The following is a 22,184-nucleotide window of genomic DNA, read 5'->3' as shown; positions in this document are numbered from 1 at the left end:
ATTCTCAAAAAAAGAATAGTACAAATATACTAACTTTAGATCAGTGAAAAGAAAAATATCCAAATATATCTTTTTCATATTTTGTTTATTTTCAAACACGAAGCTATATACAAAGTAGACTACCTCAATTACTCTTAACAGATAACAAATTTCCGACTAATACGTGATAAACAGGACCATCCATACTCACTAATTAATGATCTATCTAGGAAAATAATAGATCTTACAAAAATGAACACAGGTATGGCCAAATGGCAAGATACTTTTAAGAATATAACTTTACAGACTATTATTCAATGGAACAGTTCTTTAAATAAACAACTAGTCTCCTCATCATACGTCGAAATGCAAAATAAACTTCTTCACCGAGCATACTACCCCTAAACTGAGACATTTAATAGGAACATCAGATAATTCAAGATGTTTCAAATGTCTTACTGAGGATGCAGACATAATAGAAGTCCAGACGTACATCAATGTTGAGATGGGTATTCCATTTAATATATCCATGTCTTGGGCATTTTGGAATCACTATACCGCCCAGAATAGAAATGTAACACGAGATGCAAAGCGATTATTGGCCTGCATAGCGAAGGCTATCTTATCCCAATGGATCCATGGAGACCCAATGCCCTGAGCATTGATGTTCTCTAGACTTCAATTTTAGACATGGAAATGTATTTTAGACATGGAAACTAGATCCAGTAAGTTCTTTACTATCTGGTTACCCTAAAAAAAACCCATCACAAACAACAACTAAAGACCAAATACTGTCGGAAGAACTACATGGTATAACAATGAATTATTAGAGGAACTCTACCATTCTAAAAAGTACCGACTATACAAAAGAATTGTACATTTACAAGCAATAATGTTGAGGGGGGAAAAACAGACACAACACGAAATATTGCATACTTTTTATTAATTATTTATTATCTGTATACATGAATTGATATATCACTTATTGTTAATATCAGTTAATACATAATATGCAATATGTAACATGACAAATATTTTAGAGTGAAGTCCAGACACACGTCAATGTGGGGATAGATATTTTACCATATCTTTGTCTTGGACATTTTCAGAACCAATATACCGTTCAGAATAAAAATATAACAAGCAACTATTGGCTCGCATAGTAACAGCAAACAAAAAGGTCCCAATAGATCCATGGTAACCCAATATTCTGCTGCCTGGTTTTTACAGTCCACCTGCTGGGTGATGGTCTCTCCCACCATAAGCTGTTCCTGGCTGTTGGTGCCTCCTATAAATATAGCCTTTTCTGGAATATCCAGCCGCGGTTCCAATGTCCCACGATCGGTGGTTGTGTGTTACAGGCACGGTCCTGTGACACGTTTCCCCGAGTTTCTGGTGGGAGAGACCATCACGCAGCAGGTAGACTGTAAAACCAGGCAGAGGAGTCAGAATATCTTGCTCACTGGCTACATCCGTTTTTTTGCCATATATCTGCTGCTATTAACAAGCCTACTAACCTGCTGCTTCTGGGGAAGGAGATGCTGTGTAATTTAGTCTGCTTGCAACAATTTAACGGAACATTTTCCTTTGATTGCTTCAAATGGTGCTATAAAAAGCTAATTACATCCTAAAAGAGACTAAACATTGCCAGAAAAGGAACTTTGCTTTGCATGTCTAATATGGGACTAACCACTAACGGCTACATTTCTGATGAGCCTGGATACGCTTTACTACTAACAGCTGCTTCTCTATGACTAGCTAGTAATGTTTATACTGTGAGTCCATGTTCTATATATTGTGATTTTATTTTATGTAGTGTGCTACCGGCCGGTGGATTTATCTTTTTTAAAGAATAAATGTCTAAAATCATTTTAAGATAAACTGTTCTAGTTTTATGTTTGGGTCCAAAAGCGCAGTTTAAATTGCAAACAGTTTATTTTCTTTTCTAAAAGGGCCGAGTATCCCTTTTTGAAACAGCAGCAGGATGAACCCGAACCAGGTTTTATGCGCTCAGTTTAGTACTTTTTTCCTAATTCCCTGAATTACTTGACCAGTGTCTGCTGATTTCATTGGACATTTGCAACCCGAACTCCTGCATACCCCATGCCATGGGTCTGCAGGCGGTCATGAGATTGTTATCTAACAACCAATATTATTTAGGCCCTGACAATGATGTATTCATGCACCTGTTAGCATTGACCTTATCCAAAACTTATTAATTTTGTGATGGAGTTTCTACCAACAACTAAGGGGCGTGGCAATGGGGTCCAATGTGGCCCTATCAGTCACTAACCTATTTATGTTTGAGGTAGAACATGATTTGTTTTTCAGTAATTCGATGATTTCTAGTAAAATTCTAGGTACTTGTGTATTATAGCGGCGCCCCCGATGTGCATCGCGCGATGTTTTCATCGCATCGCATGCCATGCGACGTGATTTTTGCCCCTATGCGATGAAAGATCGTATAAGCACCATAAAGGGTGCTTTTAAGCATCCTAATGGGTGTTTACAATGTGAAATGCACCCCCCCCCCCCACACTATAAACGTGAACCCGAAGCGTGGCGAGCGCAGCGAGCCCGCGTGGGGCGGCGGTACGCGTCCTCCGACCTTTTCATACCCCCACTATCCACGTTGGCGTGGAGTTGAGAATAGAAAGTGTGGCGAGCGCAGCGAGCCACCGAGCCCGAAGCATGGCGAGCGGACGCGGATACCTTCACAGGTATCGGAGTCCCCTCACGGGCTTCACAGGTATCCGCGTCCCCTCGCTTCGGGCTCGGTGGCTCGCTGCGCTCGCCACACTTTCTATTCTCAACTCCACGCCGACGTGGATAGTGGGGGTATGAAAAGGTCGGAGGACGCGTACCGCCGCCCCTCGCGGGCTCGCTGCGCTCGCCACGCTTCGGGTTCACGTTTATAGTGGGGGGGGGGGGTGGCGTGGGGGTGCATTTCACATTGTAAGCACCCATTACGGTGCTTATACAATGTTTAATCGCATCGCATCGCATTGTATGCCATGTACAATGTCATACAATTTTAAAATTGTATGACATTGTACAGTATCACGCGATATCGCGTCGCATCGCATACCTTATGGTATGCGATGCGATGGGCGCCGCCAAAATACACAAGTACCAAATTCTAGCCTATTATCGTTAAATTGACGATGTACAGGTATTACTGTTCTGGTTGGGGGAAGCAACTGAGTTAGAGGAACTCATTAATAAGCATAACAACACAGACCACCCAGTCAAGTTCACCTTTTCCATTGACAGTGAGAGTGTCAACTATCTGGATGTCACCATCACTAAACTCTCTTCCGGGCGAGGTGGTGTCGGCAGACACAATAAATACATTTAAGATAAGATTGGACAAACATTTATTGGTTAAAAACATCCAGGGGTACAAATAAGAATCATAATCTATCTTTAAGGACATCAGAAAACACCAAGTATAACTATGGGATAAGATAATAGATTATACCCACTAAAACCGAGGTTGAACTAGATGGACGCAAGTCTTTATTCAGCCTCACCTACTATGTAACTATGGCCCTTATTCTGGTTGGTGCGGTAATATCCGCGTGCGTTCGTGCCGCCGATGTTTTGTGTCTGCGCATGTGCAGAGGCGTCTCTGCGCATGTGCGAGCGGGGCGTACGGCCAAATCCCGCATGATATGTGAACACTACGAACAGGGGGTGGAGAGGGGCGTGAAGGGCTGTTTGGGCTCATTACCATATGTTTACACCCCGCGTTTCATGGGCGTTCCCATGCAAACGCTGGGCGTACGTATGGTAATGCGGCCGTGACGCACGTGCAGGGGGCGGACATATGACATTGCCGGATGTCAGCTGCCCGCCCAGATCCCTGCTTTTGCACGGAGAAATGCCCGTGTGGTCTGAGGTTGCGGGAGCTGGCGGACCACTCGGTCCTGCATTCGATGGTCTGCGACCATCGAATGATGGGGGAGGTTCCCTGAGATGGAGGAGGTGTATTCATGAGAAATACACGTGCGGTCCGTTCGGACAGCTTCTTACCGCGTACGGACGGAGTTGGCGATCCGTATGGAAGGCGGGGTTTAGGACGCACGGTGCTGGCCGCATATTCGGATCCGGCCGCACCGATCAGAATAAGGGCCTATGTAACTAAACAGCTCAACAGATTAACAACAAAAATGTATTCTAAACTCACGGAAAGGGACAATTTGCTCATGGCCTCTAGTGTGAACCTAAAACCAATTCACTGCCCTATAGTCAGTTGATCCAGTGGCGGAACTGCCGGAGGCAATGGAGTGACCTGCCGCCAGGCGTCTGCTCCGGAGGGGGCACATCTCCTCCATTGTCTCCGGCTCCGCTCTACTCACAGACCAGCAGCAGCCCCTACCTCCTTCCCTCCCTCCTGAAGTAGAGGAGCAGGAGGGAATCGTCTTCTGCCGGCGATTACCTCTGCTGCAGCCTCCGGGTGGTCGGGGCAGCACACAGTAATCTGCAGTGCACTACTGGGTAGAAAAAATCCCAGGAGACACTGCAGTGGGGTCAGAGGAGCAATCATGGGCTGAGCTCTGATTGGAGGAGAGCCCAGCACATGCTCCTCTGTCCTCTGGACATGTTCAGCAGCAGCAATAAATGGGACCCCCCCAGCTAGCTAGCACACAGCACGCAATGCAGATTCCAGCAGCCAGCACCCTGCAGGCACAGGAGGAGACCCAACATTGTGAGCAGGTACCACCAGCCACAGCCAGGAGCTACTTCCCCTGTCTATGGCTCACACAGGTCAGTGAGATTACAGACATAATGGAGTTTATTCAGAGCAGGGAGTGGGCTACAGACTCTCTCTTAACCCTAGCCTCCCCTCCTGCAGCCTATCCCAACCTCTCACCTCCAGCAGCCTTACCCTAACCTCTCTCATGCAGCCTTACCCTAACGTATCCCTTCCAGCAGCCTTTCCCTAACCCATCCCCTAACCTCTTCCCTCCTGCAGCCTTACTCTAACCTCTCCCCTAATCCTAGCCTCCCCTCCGGCATCCTATCCCAACCTCTCACCTCCAGCAGCCTTACCCTAACCCATCCCCTAACCTCTTCCCTCCTGCAGCCTTACTCTAACCTCTCCCCTAATCCTAGCCTCCCCTCCGGCAGCCTATCCCAACCACTCACCTCCAGCAGCCTTACCCTAATCTCTCTCCTAACCTCTCTCCTCATGCAGCCTTACCCTAACGTATCCCTTCCAGCAGCCTTACCCTAACCCATCCCCTAACCTCTTCCCTCCTGCAGCCTTACTCTAACCTCTCCCCTAATCCTAGCCTCCCCTCCTGCAGCCTATCCCAACCTCTCACCTCCAGCAGCCTTACCCTAACCTCTCCCCTCCTGCAGCCTTACTCTAACCTCTCCCCTAATCCTAGCCTCCCCTCCGGCAGCCTATCCCTAACTTATCCCTTCCTGCAGCCTTAACCTAACCTCTCCCCTCCAGCAGCCTTACCCTAACCTATCCCCTAACCTCTCTCCTCATGAAGCCTTACCCTAACTTATCCCTTCCAGCATCCTTAACCTAACCCATCCCCTAACCTCTCCCCTCCTGTAGCCTTACCCTAACTTCTCCCCTCCTGCAGCCTTATGTAGGGTACACACCAGGACGTCCCGCTCACGATGCACATCGTGAGCGGGTCGTCAGTGGCTCGTCCGACCCGCTCACGGTGACGCGGGGGGGAACGACCCGCTCACGATGTGCACCGTGAGCGGGTCCGATCCGATGGTGACCTGCACCCGGCTGTATGGTCGTCATTGAGATCCTACCTGCAGCAGGTAGGATCTCAATAACGACCGACCCGCGGGACCGCTCATCGGATCGGTATCGATCCACACCAGGACAGAAAAGGGCCCAATCAGCACACAATCTACATCCAATTGGTCGGAATTTGATCTAGATTGAGGGGATCGGGCCCTAGTCGTCCTGGTGTGTACCCAGCATTACCCTAACTTCTCCCCTCCTGCAGCCTTACTCTAATCTCTCTCCTAACCTCCCTTCCAGCAGCCTTACCCTAACTTATCCCTTCCTGCAACCTTACCCTAACCTATCCTCTAACCTCTCCCCTCCAGCAGCCTTACCCTAACTTCTCCCCTCCAGCAGCCTTACCCTAACCTATCCCCTAACCTCCACTCTCGCAGCCGTACTTTGTGGTAATTGCAGCGCTGGCATAATCTATTCACATATCTATCTATCTACCTATCGGACGGGGGCACCAACATTTATCTTGCCTCCAGGCGCCTGGGACAAACTTACGCCACTGAATTCATCAGAACGCTTGGAATATCCAGCAACCATGATGAGGAAGTTGGCCAACTAGAATCCATGTAGAAAAAGTTCCTGGTGAGGGGTTGTGATGCCAAATTGTTGAATAGCATGAAAGACAAAGCATTACGGGCAACAATAGAGTCCCTGTTAAGAGTCGGGGCTGGTTTTAAAAAAAAATCAGGAAACCAACTAAATAGGGCTCCGCTGAATTTTTAAAACCAGTCCCAGGCTCCAGGGCCGGGGCTGGTTTCCAAAATACAGGGAACAGCCGGGGTGAGACCATACATGTCCCCCCGGCCAAAGCATTCATCCCTACTGACCAGTCAGCCTGGGCAGGGGCCCTGGGGGAGTGGAGATCCCCCAATGAAGGGCCCCCTCCCCCCCCTCCAGGACTTTCCTGCCCAGGCTGAAGCCTGGTGCTGTCCCCGGTACCCCTGGGCGTTGGGTACCGTGCTGATGAATAGTGTAAAAAATTGAATTATAAACCATTGTCTAATACTGTGGAACTATGTGTTCCAGCAAGCCTCCCCCACGTGCTGGGAGTTGGAGAACCACAAGTCCCAGCATGCGGGGCTTTAAAGGGCCCGCTGGAACTTTTTACAGTTTCACAGAAATAGTTAAAAAAGCACACTGACACACGCGAAAAATAAAACTTTAATGCATCCAAAGCCCACACATATTGATACTTACCTATCTTGAGCCCATAGGTAGCCCTGGGTCCGGTAATCCTGCTGATCCTGGGTCCGGCGATCCTTGGTCCAGGGTCCATAGAAATCCTTTGTGGGACCTCTGGAAGTAATTTCTACTTACCCAGGTCTTGGAGCCTGGGGCTGGTTTTAAAAATTCAGCGGAGCCCTATTTTGTTGGTTTCCTGATTTATTAAAACCAGCCCCGGCTCTTTGACTGATCCGTGCAGACTTTGTATGTACGGCTGCTAATACGAATTCATACGTGAATACGCCATTGGGGATTACAAGGCAGTCGTATTTGACTGCTTTGTAAATTACCCTCCGGAACATGAATTTGCATATGGCTAAAACAGCCGCATGCAGTCGTATTAAGAATACGAAAAATCATATTCTTAGTAAATTTCCCCCATGGTATTTCCTCTCACTGTAATTGCTTGTACTGATTGCTAGGCTACTGTGGGCAGCCATATGACTTGACTACCGTGCGACCTGCGCGTTAGTTGGAAAGCAGGAGGTGGACATGAGGAGGACACCCCGCCCGGTTTGCTATCCTCTTATATGGTGACTGCTTTATCGTCAGTTCTTGTTCTTTATAAAAGTACTGCAGGCGCTGAAATGTTGACCACCTGACCGTTGTCTGAGTCAGTTCTTTAAGTCCTGAGTGCCGCCGCCACAACCCTCTATATACCGTTGCTGTATGTTGGCAGCATGCACATCGCAAAGCATTGGGCAAGTCACCTGTCATCCAGAGTGCCCGAGCCACAGTACCTACTTATATATATATTTCTCTATCCATCCTAGAATGGTTCTCCTAAATTACCTGGCTGCCACTGACTGTAGCTCTCCGCTCCGGGCAGCTCTCGTCCTGTCCACTCCATGGAACGTTTTTGTGTCCTCTGCATCCCTGGAACAGCCACTAAACTACATGTTATTCAATCGTACTCTGACTGCTACCATACGGAACACTGTACAGAGGTAAGTTACAGCAATTCTGTGCACCTGTTCGGCTCTGGGTCAGTATAGGGCCACGTCTGAGTCAGTAGAGGACTGTGTTGTCCCCTATGAGAAAAGACCCATCACTGTCACATAGCTAGAGCCACATCTGTGTCCTGCCCCTGTGTAGATGGTAAGGAGACACCTGCGTCCTGCCCCTGTGCATGAGACATCTTTGTCCTGCCCCTGTGTAGACGGTAAGGAGACACCTGCGTCCTGCCCCTGTGTATGAGACATCTGTGTCCTGCCCCTGTGTAGTCGGTAAGGAGAGACCTGCGTCCTGCCCCTGTGAATGAGACATCTGTGTCCTGCCCCTGTGCAGTAGATGGTAAGGAGACATCTGTGTCCTGCCCCTGTGCAGTAGATGGTAAGGAGACATCTGTGTCCTGCCCCTGTGCAGTGGTTGGTAAGGAGATATGTGTCCTGCCCCTGTGCAGTGGATGGTACGGAGATATGTGTCCTGTCCCTGTGCAGTGGATGGTAAGGAGACATCTGTGTCCTGTCCTTGTGCAGTAGATGGTAAGGAGACATCTGTGTCCTGCCCCTGTGCAGTAGATGGTAAGGAGACATCTGTGTCCTGCCCCTGTGCAGTGGTTGGTAAGGAGATATGTGTCCTGCCCCTGTGCAGTGGATGGTACGGAGATATGTGTCCTGCCCCTGTGCAGTGGATGGTAAGGAGATATCTGTGTCCTGCCCCTGTGCAGTGGATGGTAAGGAGATATTTGTGTCCTGTCTCTGTGCAGTGGATGGTAAGGAGACATCTGTGTCCTGCCCCAGTGCAATAGATGGTAAGGAGACATCTGTGTCCTGCCCCTGTGCAGTAGATGGTAAGGAGATATGTGTCCTGCCCCTGTGCAGTGGATGGTAAGGAGATATGTGTCCTGCCCCTGTGCAGTGGATGGTAAGGATATATTTGTGTCCTGTCCCTGTGCAGTGGATGGTAAGGAAACAACTGTGCCCTGCCCCTGTGCAGTAGATGGTAAGGAGACATCTGTGTCCTGCCCCTGTGCAGTGGTTGGTAAGAAGATATATGTGTCCTGCCCCTGTGCAGTGGATGGTAAGGAGATATGTGTCCTGCCCCTGTGCAGTGGATGGTAAGGAGGTATCTGTGTCCTGCCCCTGTGCAGTGGATGGTAAGGAGATATTTGTGCCCTGTCCCTGTGAAGTGGATGGTAAGGAGATATCTGTGTCCTGCCCCTGTGCAGTGGATGGTAAGGAGATATTTGTGTCCTGTCCCTGTGCAGTGGATGGTAAGGAGATATGTGCCCTGCCCCGGTGCAGTAGACGGTAAGGAGATATCTGTGTACTGCCCCTGTGCAGTGGATGGTAAGGAGATATGTGTCCTGCCCCTGTGCAGTGGATGGTAAGGAGATATTTGTGTCCTGTCCCTGTGCAGTAGATGGTAAGGAGATATCTGTGTACTGCCCCTGTGCAGTGGATGGTAAGGAGATATGTGTCCTGCCCCTGTGCAGTGGATTTTAAGGAGATATCTGTGTCCTGTCCCTGTGCAGTAGATGGTAAGGAGATATCTGTGTACTGCCCCTGTGCAGTGGATGGTAAGAAAATATGTGTCCTGCCCCTGTGCAGTAGATGGTAAGGAGACATCTGTGTCCTGCCCCTGTGCAGTAGACAGTAAGGAGATATCTGTGTCCTGCCCCTGTGCAGTGGATGGTAAGGAGATATTTGTGTCCTGTCCCTGTGCAGTGGATGGTAAGGAGACATCTGTGCCCTGCCCCTGTGCAGTGGATGGTAGGGAGATATTTGTGTCCTGTCCCTGTGCAGTGGATGGTAAGGAGACATCTGTGCCCTGCCCCGGTGCGTGCAGTACATGATATGAAGACATCACTATTAACCTGTTACAAATTTTCTCCTAAATAATTCTTCTTAGAGCCTGATTTTTATGCCAGGATGTTATCCCAATGACAGTTCTTGCCAGGGGACATGTGTACCTGTGATGTCATATGTAGACTTAGCCTCTGTAGTGTTTGTTCATGGTTACATTTGTATTGGTCCCTGTAGATTTGTAAGTTGTAGACATATGTTCTCCTGGAACCTCTGACCTCACTGTCTTGTCTCCTGACCACTCTGGCATTGACCCATTTGTCACTATTTCTTTCTTTGCAGGTATCGCGACATCATTGGCAAAGTCCTTGATGTGGACTATGTACTACAGGTATGACGGTCTCCTGTGTAACATGCACAATTTGTATTATAGGTGTGTGAGCCCCTCTCTCTGGTAGAGCCACATCCTTCATTACTGGCAGAGACCTCCAGAGTAGGGATATGAGGGACTCCAGGGAAGATATGTGGCTCTATTTGTGGAGATCTAGTTCTGTACATAGGACTGAGAGAGCTGGGAAAAGAGAGGAGCCTGGTATAATGAGTTCCAGAAAGAGTGAGATAGTTACACAGATGGAGCAGAGGGGAGAGCTCCAGAGAAGAGGTGCAGCTCTGGAGAAGTCTGCTATATGCCAATCACTGATGAAGCTACCAAATGACCTGCTGACGCTAACTGGGGGGAATATGTGATGCAAGTAGCAGAGAACAAAGTGGTCACTGAAGAGGAGGAGAGTGAGTCTACCGGTCCCTTCTGGTTGTGGGCCCCCACCCGATATCCAGTCATTGGTAACTTACTAATACCACGGCTAATACTCTAGGAAGGTTTAGCTAAGCCATAAGCAGGGTGGGGTAACACAGCATATACCAGTAATAGACCAGCATTGGTTGTGGTAACATGGGAAAGTGACTGTGTGTGTGTGTGTGTGTGTGTGTGTGTGTGTTACACAAGGTGTTGGCTGAACAAAGTGTCATCACAATCTCTAAATAAAACACCTAGGTGAGAATACAGTAATATACGGGAATCCATATGTATAAGATAATCTATTAGAGCAGATAAGAAGCGGGCAGTACAGTATACTAGTATAGCTACAGATTCGGAGGCGTCCGCAGTAGGGCGTGTCGAACAAAACAAAATTGCGAGTTGGAAATTCCAGTCATGCGGAACAATTGTGTAATCGGTGAAGGCGCGGTTAGGGACACATTTTAGTAATGAAGTTTTTAGGCTCAGATACAAGCCTTCAGGGTAGACGGATAAGAGGGGCCAGAGATCTATGAGTCTATCTTGTTGCATACGTTAAACTGTGAAATGTGAGCAGCTCTTCGCTTGCTTCCCTCTATATGAATAAGCGAGGTGCGCCTTTAACCAACCAATCATGAGTAAGGTGTTTTTATTATGGCACTCGTGTTCTGATGCTGAGGTGAATTGCTGTAGTGTCCTTGGTGTCAAAGGAACACACAATCTGCCTGGACCTCAAAGATGCAAGAATAAAGCTGTGCCATGCTTCGTATCTACAAACATGGTATGTATGGCTGGGAAAGAGGCGAATTATACTCATGTTTGCCACTGAAGCGCCCTCATCTTCCATTGAGCCCACGGCCGATGCCATCATGCCTAGGTGCATCATAGCCTCATGAACAGTCACTTCTATTGAGAAAGCCAATTCCTAAACCAGAGACTGTATTCTGGTGCATCTCTCTCCCGAAAGGACAATGTTGAACTGACAATACCTAGAAACATGATGTTCTGAGTCGGCTGGGGTTGGCTTTTCTCTTCGTTTATCTCCCAACCGTGTCTTTTTAGAAACTCTACTGTCAGGGTCACACTGTTCTTTACACTGTCTGCTGACTCACCCGAAATGAGAAGGTCATCCAGGTATCACCATATATGAATGCCCTGCTTCCTCAACTCTGCCATGAGAACTTTTGTGAATACTCTTGGTGAAGTCTTGAAACCAAAGGGCAAACAGGTGAATTGGTAATGAAAATTCTTTAGACAGAACCGCAGAAATTTTCGGTGGTACCGATTGATCGGCACATGGTAATAGGCGTCTTTTAAATCTATTGACGCTAAGAAATCACCTTTCCTTATCCCAGTCATGATATATCTTAAAGTCTCCATCCAAAACTTTATTGTTTTTACGTATGCATTTAGGCACCTTAAATCCAGAATGGTTCTGTAACCACCTGTACTTTTTTGGAACGAGAAATAGGTTTGAGTAGAAACTCTTTGTTCGTTGACTGTGAGGTACTTTCTCTATCTCACCAATCTGCAGTAATTGCTGGACTTTTAGAAGAAGAACTTTCTCCTGTTCTTCTTCCTTCGGAACACTCAATCTGACAAATTTTTCTCTCCTGGGACAATTTAAAAACTCGATTTTGTAGCCTTCCTTTATAAGCTTTAAGACCCATCTGTCTGTGATGGAACAGTCCCAGACTGTCACATATCACAACAGATGAGCCCCTATCTTTACTGGACTGGCATAGTCATTGCCGCATCCCTCTTCTAAAAGGTGTATGAAATAACTAATGCCAAGAATAACCTCTCCTAGAGTATTGGCCTGGCCTGTAGGACCTAGTGTCGTGAAATAGCTGTCTGTAAGACTGCAGTACAGGAAATCCATTTCTTCGATCCTGGGGCAACCTAAAAGATTTGCCTCCCGAAATCCTTTTGATCATATCATCTAATTTGGAGCCAAACAGAAAGTCACCTTCAAATGGCATAGCTGACAGCCTGTTCTTGGGGTGTGCATCCGCATTCCATGGCTTCTAGCTGTGACCCCCGCAGCCATGGCCCTCGCCGAAAATACCACAGTATTCAAGGAGGCTTCACACAGGTAATCAACGGCCTTCAGCATGATTTCCAGACTACGAAGAATGTATTGTTTAGATATTCTATCTTCTATGTCTGTATGCATATTGGCCCCCCATAATCTAAGGGCCCTAGTGGTACTAGAGGTTAATTCTGCTACTGCAGCATCCACTTTTGGACTTCCACACCAAGTAAGAAACTGTTCATCTTTAAATGGGAACGTCTTATCGATTCTAGTCAGACTACCAACTCTCTTATCCCAGCCAGACCATTCTGTTCCGGGAAAGCCCTGCCTTTCTTGACTCAATCTTTAAACAATGGGTTACGCTCCCCAGCTTCAGGTGTTTCTTTAAGCCTTATGATTATTCTTCAATAAACTCTCCACCACATCTAGATTGAAGGTTCTATCTTCATCCACTAATTCACAATCTGCACCAGACGTGTTAACCAGGTCACCGTCCCCTGAGGACCCTTCATGACCACTAAAGTCAGCTTAATCCCTGGATCTCTTCACATTTTGCAGACCCATCAGATCATCTTTAGCTACAAACGTCTGCCTCATCCAGTTCATTAATTGCTTAATGGCCTCTGGTTGCACTGTGGCCTCAGGTTCAGTCACACGGGTCTTTTTCCCCCGGGTTCACATTCCTCACAGATTAGATCTTTTACAAGAACTGTGAAAGACTTTCTCACATGCCATACATGTCTACGCCAAATGCTTCTTCTTAGCCGTCTTTTTCTTGCTTATTGCACATCCAGACGCAATAAAACAAGAAATAACAAGTCTCACTACCACTGACAAAAATAAACCAACTGATGCCCATAGTAAACAAGGTCTTACCTCGCAGGGGCCTCATCCGGCATCTCAGCAAATCTTTCTTGAGACATAGTACTCCTGCTGTATAACCGAACTCCATACCTCCCAACAGTCTCAATTTTCAGCGGGACAGTCCCGATTATATGGGCCTGTCCCGCTGTCCCTCCCGCGGCCGGCAGTGTCCCGCGGTGAGGGGGGGCTGTTGGGAGGGCCCCTGTCTGCTGCTAAACAGCGGGGAATAAACGCTGTGCGCATGTGCACAGCGTCTATTCCCGCAGCCAGGGGCCTGGGGGCATGGCGAGAGGCTCACAGAGCCTCTGGGTCATGCCCCATATGGCGCGCAGCAGTTGCGTCCCGCCTCGGGGACGTCAGAAGTTGGGAGGTATGGAACTCATTTACATCCATTGAGCTATGAGCTTATAAACCCCTCAAGGCGCTCAAACACTCCTCAGCTTCCGGATGTATTAGGTGGGACAAAAATTCAGGGCTTTGTTTCCGGCAGATGGCAATAGACGCCGCACCCGGAAGTGAATCCCGTACGCTTCTGGCTCTCTGCCGGCGTCCAGCACACTCCCTGCTAGCCAGACAGCGCTAGCATGTGTCTCCATCCACTGCGCCTGCACTGCCATGCTAATGGTTCCATTTTTCCTGCCCACAGAAGCCGGGACTTACGACCGCCATCCACAGATGAACCGGACATATATAGGGCAACTCCAACCGAACCCTTAATATTAGTGAGGGGCACTGCCATGGGGATCATAACAGTGATGGCTGCCATGGGGATCATAGAAGAAATATAACTTTCCTGCAGCACCCTGCCTTCATGATCCTGATACCTCTGCTGGGGCAGTGCACAGTAGTGGGATCCCTGCAGGCCAGGTGGCTCTCACACTACTCTGTGTCCAGACAAAAGGGACTCAAATGGACTGTGGGTGGAGATAAAGAGGCCACAGCAGCACACTGACTCTGAGGGGTAGATTCACTATCATTCTTGTTAAGGCCCCCATACACTTTTGGGCCTGATTTCACCTGTTTCTGACAGATCGTGCTGTGAAATTGGTTGTGGTTGGCATTCGATCTGATGCCCTGTCCCATGCTCATCAGAGGTTGGATGGGCAGACCATAAGATGAGTTGGAATCTGACCCATCAGCAGTACATCGTGGGTGCTCACGCTTTGTATCGCAATCAATCAGGGCTGTGTGCCAGCGGTGCTCCACTGCTGGCACACACCTATAATCTGCAGAACTGGGATGCCCCAGTCAGGAGATTTCAAAACTGGTTGGTTGAGAGAGCTCTCAGCCAATCAGCAGCTGCCCATTCATTTGAATGGTTTTTTAATGGGTTAAAGGCTACAACTACCGGGTAACCAGCGCTCTTCCTCCCCTATAACCGCCTCCACCGCTAGGCAGCCAGTTTTAGGATTAGCATCATCTATAAGATCATATCTAGCCCTTATTGTATAACAGCCTTTGATAACCTGCAGTGTTGGGTTAGGGGACAGTTCTATAGTATATGATGTCGCAGCATGGCCATAGGATCACATGGGCGATTCTGTTACAGTGTGCGGCTGAGCCTGTAATATGTGCACTGGTTACCCTCCTGATTCGGGCACTAGTAGAATTATTTGTATTAGATCACTAAATTGTTAAATGATTTTTACCATAAAAGTAAAATCTCTTCAGCAGCAGAAATGGTGGTGTGACCGTGTAATCACACCTAATTAGGTGGTGATCCGACACTACGTAGGTCTCCAACTACAGAGATAAAGAACTATATCCAATATTCTGCACTCATTTTAACAAGGTGCATAATGGTCTGAATTAATACTACACCAGTGGTTCCAAAACTATGTGCCTAGGGGCCCTTGCAGGGGTGCCTCAGGGTGATGGTTTAGGAGCAATGCAAATTATTTATAGTCATTGTAATAGTCAAAACCAGTGCTGGTGGCTGTAAATCATAAACTATGTGAATCTGGTCCCTCACCTCATAATTAAACCTAAGGATGACATACTGTATACTGTAAACACAATTTTATTCTTTTATTTTTTTCTAAATTTTTTCTAAATTTCTCAATAAGAACCTTTTTATCCTAGGTGCGCCGTGGGGGAAAAAAATGATACTCCGGAGTGCCGTGATTCAAAAAAGTTTGGGAACCACAGCTATACACAATCTTATCAAATCATTTTTTATTTATAAAAAAATAAATAAATATAACAAAAAAAATGAAAAATTATTTAAAAATATGAATATACAATAGAACTATAATGCTCATATGCTTCTTAAGATAACCACCTATCATTCACAGTTAGACGTACTGTAATTAGTTGTCAATTAATGTAATCATATAAGCATATGTGCACAAATAATATATGAAAACTGCATAAAATTGGACCAGTGTTTTGATTGGTAATTTATTATTATTTATTTATTAACAGTTTCTTATATAGCGCACACAGATTCCGCAGCGCTGTACAGAGCAAAGTTATGAGCAAACACATAACGAATTACATTACAAGACAGTTTAGGACAAGTACATGGTTAATACGGACAGTTGCATCAGGGGACAGGAGACTGAAGCAATTATCAGGGTGGCAGTGGTTTATATATTCTAAGAAAGGCACATGAGGAGAGAGGGCCCTGCCCGTGAGAGCTTACATTCTAAAGGGGAGGGTGAGACAGACAGGGGTGACACAGAAGGGAGAGAAGTGAGCATAAACAGGTTAGGATGAGAGATGGTCAGGTTTTATGCAGGAGGGTCGGAAGAGGTCAGCTTAGTGTTTGAAATTGTAAGTCTAAAAAAGCGCTGGGTCATCCAGGAGTAGACAGCAGAGAGACAGTTGGAGATATGAGTTAGGATGGAAGGAGAACGATCAGGAAACGAGGGGTAGATTTTTGTATTTTCGGCATAGTGGAAGTCGAGTGAGCAAATAAGTTCACCCAGAGAGGACATGTAGAGATAGAGAAGAGGGCCAAGAATAAAATAATCAGTGACACCTACTCTCAATGGAACAGCAAGAGAGGTAAAGTCATTAGAGGTACAGCTGGGCATTTTCAAAACTGACAGTGCAAGTACAAGCATAAAGAGTGATATTCAAAAAGTTTATTCAAAAAGTTTTAGCAGATGGAGAAATGGTGACATCACAGCTGAATAGGCAGATTAAGCAGCCAGGAGTAGTATGATGTGAGAATGAAATGAGCTCACTCAAAGCAGTCTCTTGGTTTTCTGGGTTGCTGGTGTCTTTCTGATTCACTTTGATACGAAGATGTTAAGTTGGTTGTGCAGTTTCTGTCCAGTTTAAGTCCAAGCTTTAATCTATGTAACTGTTTTCACCCTACTTAAAAATATTCCTACTTTAAAATATGACAAACTAACAATAGTCAGCTTGCAATAGTCAGCCAGGCTGAGGTCAGCCTTGTGTTCACAATACAGTATATACTAAAAGCTGTTTCTAAGTTAATTGATTGAGACCCCACCCAGCCAGAGCCCCTCTTCCACTAGCAATAAAACTAAGATAACAAATGGTAAGAGGTTACATACCATCCCAGCCACTAATAAATTCTCACTCACTTTCAAATCTTATATATTATATGCTATATTTGCACAATTACCTAAATATAGCAGTTTGCAAGCAGCTACTTCAATACTGGTGTAACAGATGATATGAGTTACCTAAATATAGCAGTTTGCAAGCAGCTACTTCAATACTGGTGTAACAGATGATACAGTATGAGTTACCTAAATATAGCAGTTTGCAAGCAGCTACTTCAATACTGGTGTAACAGATGATACAGTATGAGTTACCTAAATATAGCAGTTTGCAAGCAGCTACTTCAATACTGGTGTAACAGATGATACAGTATGAGTTACCTAAATATAGCAGTTTGCAAGCAGCTACTTCAATACTGGTGTAACTGATGATACAGTATGAGTTACCTAAATATAGCAGTTTGCAAGCAGCTACTTCAATACTGGTGTAACAGATGATATGAGTTACCTAAATATAGCAGTTTGCAAGCAGCTACTTCAATACTGGTGTAACAGATGATACAGTATGAGTTACCTAAATATAGCAGTTTGCAAGCAGCTACTTCAATACTGGTGTAACTGATGATATGAGTTACCTAAATATAGCAGTTTGCAAGCAGCTACTTCAATACTGGTGTAACAGATGATACAGTATGAGTTACCTAAATATAGCAGTTTGCATGCAGCTACTTCAATACTGGTGTAACTGATGATATGAGTTACCTGTAATGAGAAGGAGACAGGAGTTACATCACAGTTGGTCCAGAATAAGTCCAAGCTTTAATCTATGTAACTGTTTTCGCCCTACTTAAAAATCTTCCTACTTTAAAATATGACAAACTAACAATAGTCAGCCAGTAATAATCTCCCCTCTATGTGTATGGAGAAGAATGTCCCAATCGATGAGCCAGATCTAATGAAGCAAAAAGTCCAGTACTTATAAGTAACCGGTCTGTGTGTGTTTATATCTCCACTACTAGCGCAATACTTACAAGTCCCAATATACTGCAGGTCAGTATTCAGTGCTCCCGATTCACCGTGTTTTCGGAGAATCGGGCTGTTTTCACTCCTTGCAGTGAATTTTTTCCACTGACAATCTGATTCTCCCCTATTCAATGTTCACTGTTCGCCTTAAGCGATCAGTGAGTGCCGGCCAGTTCTCCATTTCATGCTCGCTGCAATTCACTGGTGTATTTCAATGGGGTTTTCACTGGGATTCGCCGAGAGTGTATTCAATGCTAGGATGGAGAACTGCTTTCTCCCTGATTTTTGCCCTGATTCACCGTTTTGCATTCAACATCTCCTCCATAAATTCTGGGGCAGGTTGGGAGGCTTACATCTCCCTGCCTGCCTCCATCCCCCGGCTCCCTGCGGCATTCGCTGCAGGGGTTAAAATTCGCCAGCAGGGGCAGCAAACGCCTGCTGCATTGAATAGGGTGATAGGGAGGGCTGGCAGCAAATGTGCTGCACATGGAGAATACAAACATTGAATACTCTCCATAGAGGAATAGCTTGAGTAATGGTGATGCCGGGAGGCGGGAGGGCTATTCCGTGCAAAGTTCACTGCCCTCCGTACTACTACCTGCTAATACAAGGTAATGGGGGTGAGAGTGAGATGCCAGGAGAGAAGACTAGCCCGAATCCGGCAGTTTGTAGTCAGTCCGGTTTGCCGCGTCTCTCACACCATAAAAGTTAAATCTCTTCAGTGGCAGAAATGGTGGTGTGACCGTGTAATCACACCTAATTAGGTGGTGATCCGACACTACGTAGGTCTCCAACTACAGAGATAAAGAACTATATCCAATATTCTGCACTAATTGTAACGAGGTTACAGGTGGTCTCACGTCTGCCATGTGCAGGCCGCGTCTCTCACCTGCTGCTCTGCCGGCAGCGGCACTGTGATGTTGCATTTCCGTGCATGCGTGAATGGGAGCTCCGTGTGCCTACCAGTGTAGACAGAATGTGAGGGGCATCAGTGGAGATGATTTTGCTGGCTCGGAATTTCCTTTTTTCCAGGGGTACCGGATCCTTTAACCTTTAACCGGACCCTACAGAGGGATTATTCACAACTTGGAGCTACAGTGGCAGGACAACGTGTGCTTGCCCCATCCTGATTGCATATGTCACATCTAATTGTTTCAGATCTTCAACCGAAATGAATTATAAGAGAAAGACAACCGGCGTATCCACATGACCATTCATTAACAGAAGAACACAATCCAGGCCCGATACCACCCATTGCCCCTAGCATAATAACTGTTGTGCATCAGCTGCACCATATGCTTCCGATGGCTGGAGATCAGTCTCTCACGTCACTGATGGTCGGGGGGAATTGCTTCTGTTCATGCACATCACAGTATGGACGTGTATATAAAGCCTGACCACAGCATAATTGGATTCAGTTCAGGTTCGGTTCAGGCTTGAATAGACTGCTCCAGAACCTTCATTCTGTTTCTCATGAGGCACCAGAGGTGGACTTTCCCTTGTGCCTCGGATCATGATCTTCCTGCATAACCCAATTGCACTGAGTGGTCCCTCAGAATGTAATTCCTGATTTAGTAGAATTTCTGAGAACTCTCCCAGGTCCAGAAGTATCCCCACGTCATCTCACTACCGCTGCCATGTTTGCCAGGTACTGAATGATACTCTTATTGTAGGTCCGGAGTTGGCTTTACCCCAGATGGAACAGGGCCCACGTCTTCCAAAAAATTAAATTTTTTCTTCATAAGTCCACAGAACATAAACCCAAAAGACTAATGTGTTTCTTTGGGAAATATGACTCTTGGTAAGCAGTGGTTATTGCCTTGCACCTCACATGGATAACAATTGTGACCAGTCTCTTATGGAGGAACCATGAACACTAAGGTAAAGTCTCCTTAGATCAGGCATGGGGAACCTCTCCAGCTGTTGTTGAACTACACATCCCAGCATGCCCTGCTACAGTTATACTATTTGGCCATGCTAAAACTGTTACAGGGCATGCTGGGATGTGTAGTTCAACAGCAGCTGGAGGGCTGAAGGTTCCCCGTCCCTGAGTTAGATGTTCCTCTGGGCTCTTTTATGACTTCCTGGATAAGTCATAGATGTGCTGTTGGAGGATGTTGGTTGGCCGGTCACTCCTGGGAAGAATCTCTGCTCATCCAGGTTTTGTCCTAGATAAATGTCTCTAAAAACTGTATGACATGTTTTCTGATGTTACCTTCGTCATATATTCTGAAAAGATTTTGTGACAAATATGGAGGACATGACACCACTGTAGCTGTCCCTTCTTCTAGACCTTTCCCAACTGACAGTGCTTGTTTTCTGCCTTGTTACAGTCTGGCTCGATCCGGGAATTTGATGAACGTTACACCTCAGTGGTGTTTGGTTACAAGTCGTGTGATGATTACTACCACCATGCCAGCCCTGACAACAAGCTGCACAACATCAAGACCCCAGTTCTGTGCATCAATGCAGCAGATGACCCCTTCTCTCCCATCCATGGTGAGTAATGTGGTTCCAGTGACTTACGTCCTATAGGCAGGTGTTCTCACTGTATGTGACGGAGTTTTCCAATCTTTTCTACCCTGTCCCAGGAATTCCACTACATGAAGCCTCCAGCAACCCTCATGTGGCTCTACTGATCCTTGCCCATGGTGGCCACATTGGCTTCTTGGAAGGTCTCTTTCCAAATCACCAGAGCTATATAGATCGTGTCTTCAAACAGTTTGCCAGCGCTGTGTTCAGCCATTGGGAAGATGAGGCTGATACAGAAAATAAGCTTTGAACCAAAAGCAGGAAAACAGTTATGCTCAAACCCAATAAGTAGATGTCATCTCCTCCCACAATGTCCGCCAATCACAGGGCAAGCTCCGTCCGTAGCCACACACAATAATCCAGGGAACAATATGGATTGTCAATACTATCAGGGAACACAACACTGAAGTTAATTTTTGTACATTTTCTAAAAAAACAATAAAGTGATAATCTAACCATGTACACGGACATTACGCACAGGCACAGACTTACTAACATGTACCCGGTATGTACAGCTAGGGCAGCAGAAGCTTCCCTTATATACAGTTGTGCTCATAAGTTTACATACCCCAGCAGCAGAATGTGTGATTTTCTGGCCATCTGTCAGAGAATATGAATGGTAACTCACAAACGTTTCTGTCACTCATGGTCAGTGGTTGGGTGACGCCATTTATTGTCAGACAACTGTGTTTACTCTTTTTACATCATAATGACAACAGAAACTGCCCAAATGACCCTGATCAAAAGTTTACATACCCCAGTTGTTAATACCGTGTATTGCCCCCTTTAACATCAATGACTGCTTGAAGTCTTTTGTGGCAGTTGTGGATGAGGCTCTCTATTTTCGCAGATGGTAAAGCCGCCCATTCTTCTTGCCAAAAAGCCTCCGGTTCCTGTAAGTTCTTGGGCTGTCTTGCATGAACTGCACATTTGAGATCTCCCCAGAGTGGCTCAATGATATTGAGGTCAGGAGACTGAGATGGCCACTCCAGAACTTCAGCTTATTCTGCTGTAGCCAATGACAGGTCGACTTGGCCTTGTGTTTTGGATCATTGTCATGTTGGAACGTCCAAGTACGTCCCATGCGCAGCTTCCGGGCTGATCAGTATTTTCTGATAACATGCTGCATTCATCTTGCCATCAATTTTGACCAAGTTTCCAGTGCCTTTGTAGCTCACACATCCCCACAACATCAGCGATCCACCTCCGTGTTTCACAGTGGGAATGGTGTACCTTTCATCATAGGCCTTGTTGACTCCTCTCCAAATGTATAGTAAAAAGGAAATCTCTGCATGTTAGTGGGGGCAGTGGACTGAAATTGATCACACCTTTGATTAAACCATTTGGTCTGGGTGGAGTTTTAGGCTGTGAAGCAGAGTCAGAACTCTGGGAGGCAATGGAGTCATCTGCCGCAGGGCTCCTGCTCCCAAGGGGGCACCTCTCCTCCCCCTGGAAGTTTAAATCAGTTATCTAAAAGCCAACGATATTGCTTCTGAGGCTGACTTCTGAAACATATATATGTGTTATCTATCTATATTTCTGAAGAGAAATACATATTTTATACAAGGTTATATAGGGTTGTGTGTGTGTGTGGGGGCACCAATATATATCTTGTCTCCAGGCAACTGGAACGAACTTAAGCCACTGCTGTGAAGCCATCTGGCTGTGTAGTCTTATAGCTGCGAAGTATTATGGTGTAAAGTATGCAGACTATAGTAATATAACATCG

At 46.2% G+C, this 22,184-nt stretch overlaps 1 protein-coding gene across 4 annotated transcripts in view; it reads left to right on the top strand.

Moving 5' to 3' along the window:
* The window catches only part of ABHD1 (abhydrolase domain containing 1), a 141,131-nt gene extending 120,216 nt beyond the window's left edge, over window positions 1-20,915 (top strand). For all 4 annotated transcript variants that reach the window (XM_083178991.1, XM_083178992.1, XM_083178994.1 and 1 more), the window contains 4 exons: window positions 7,756-7,929; window positions 10,072-10,120; window positions 20,257-20,422; window positions 20,515-20,915. In XM_083178991.1, coding sequence (XP_083035117.1) covers window positions 7,756-7,929; window positions 10,072-10,120; window positions 20,257-20,422; window positions 20,515-20,705 — 580 coding nt within the window. In that variant the 3' untranslated portion in view covers window positions 20,706-20,915. The remainder of the gene's footprint in view (window positions 1-7,755; window positions 7,930-10,071; window positions 10,121-20,256; window positions 20,423-20,514) is intronic.
* The last annotated feature ends 1,269 nt before the right edge of the window (window positions 20,916-22,184 follow it).

Source organism: Crinia signifera, chromosome 3 (genome assembly GCF_055691185.1).
Source record: "Crinia signifera chromosome 3, ASM5569118v1, whole genome shotgun sequence".
Classification (NCBI taxonomy): domain Eukaryota; kingdom Metazoa; phylum Chordata; class Amphibia; order Anura; family Myobatrachidae; genus Crinia; species Crinia signifera.
The sequence above is the reverse complement of the archived record's forward strand: the minus strand, read 5'-3'. Positions and strand labels throughout refer to the sequence as shown.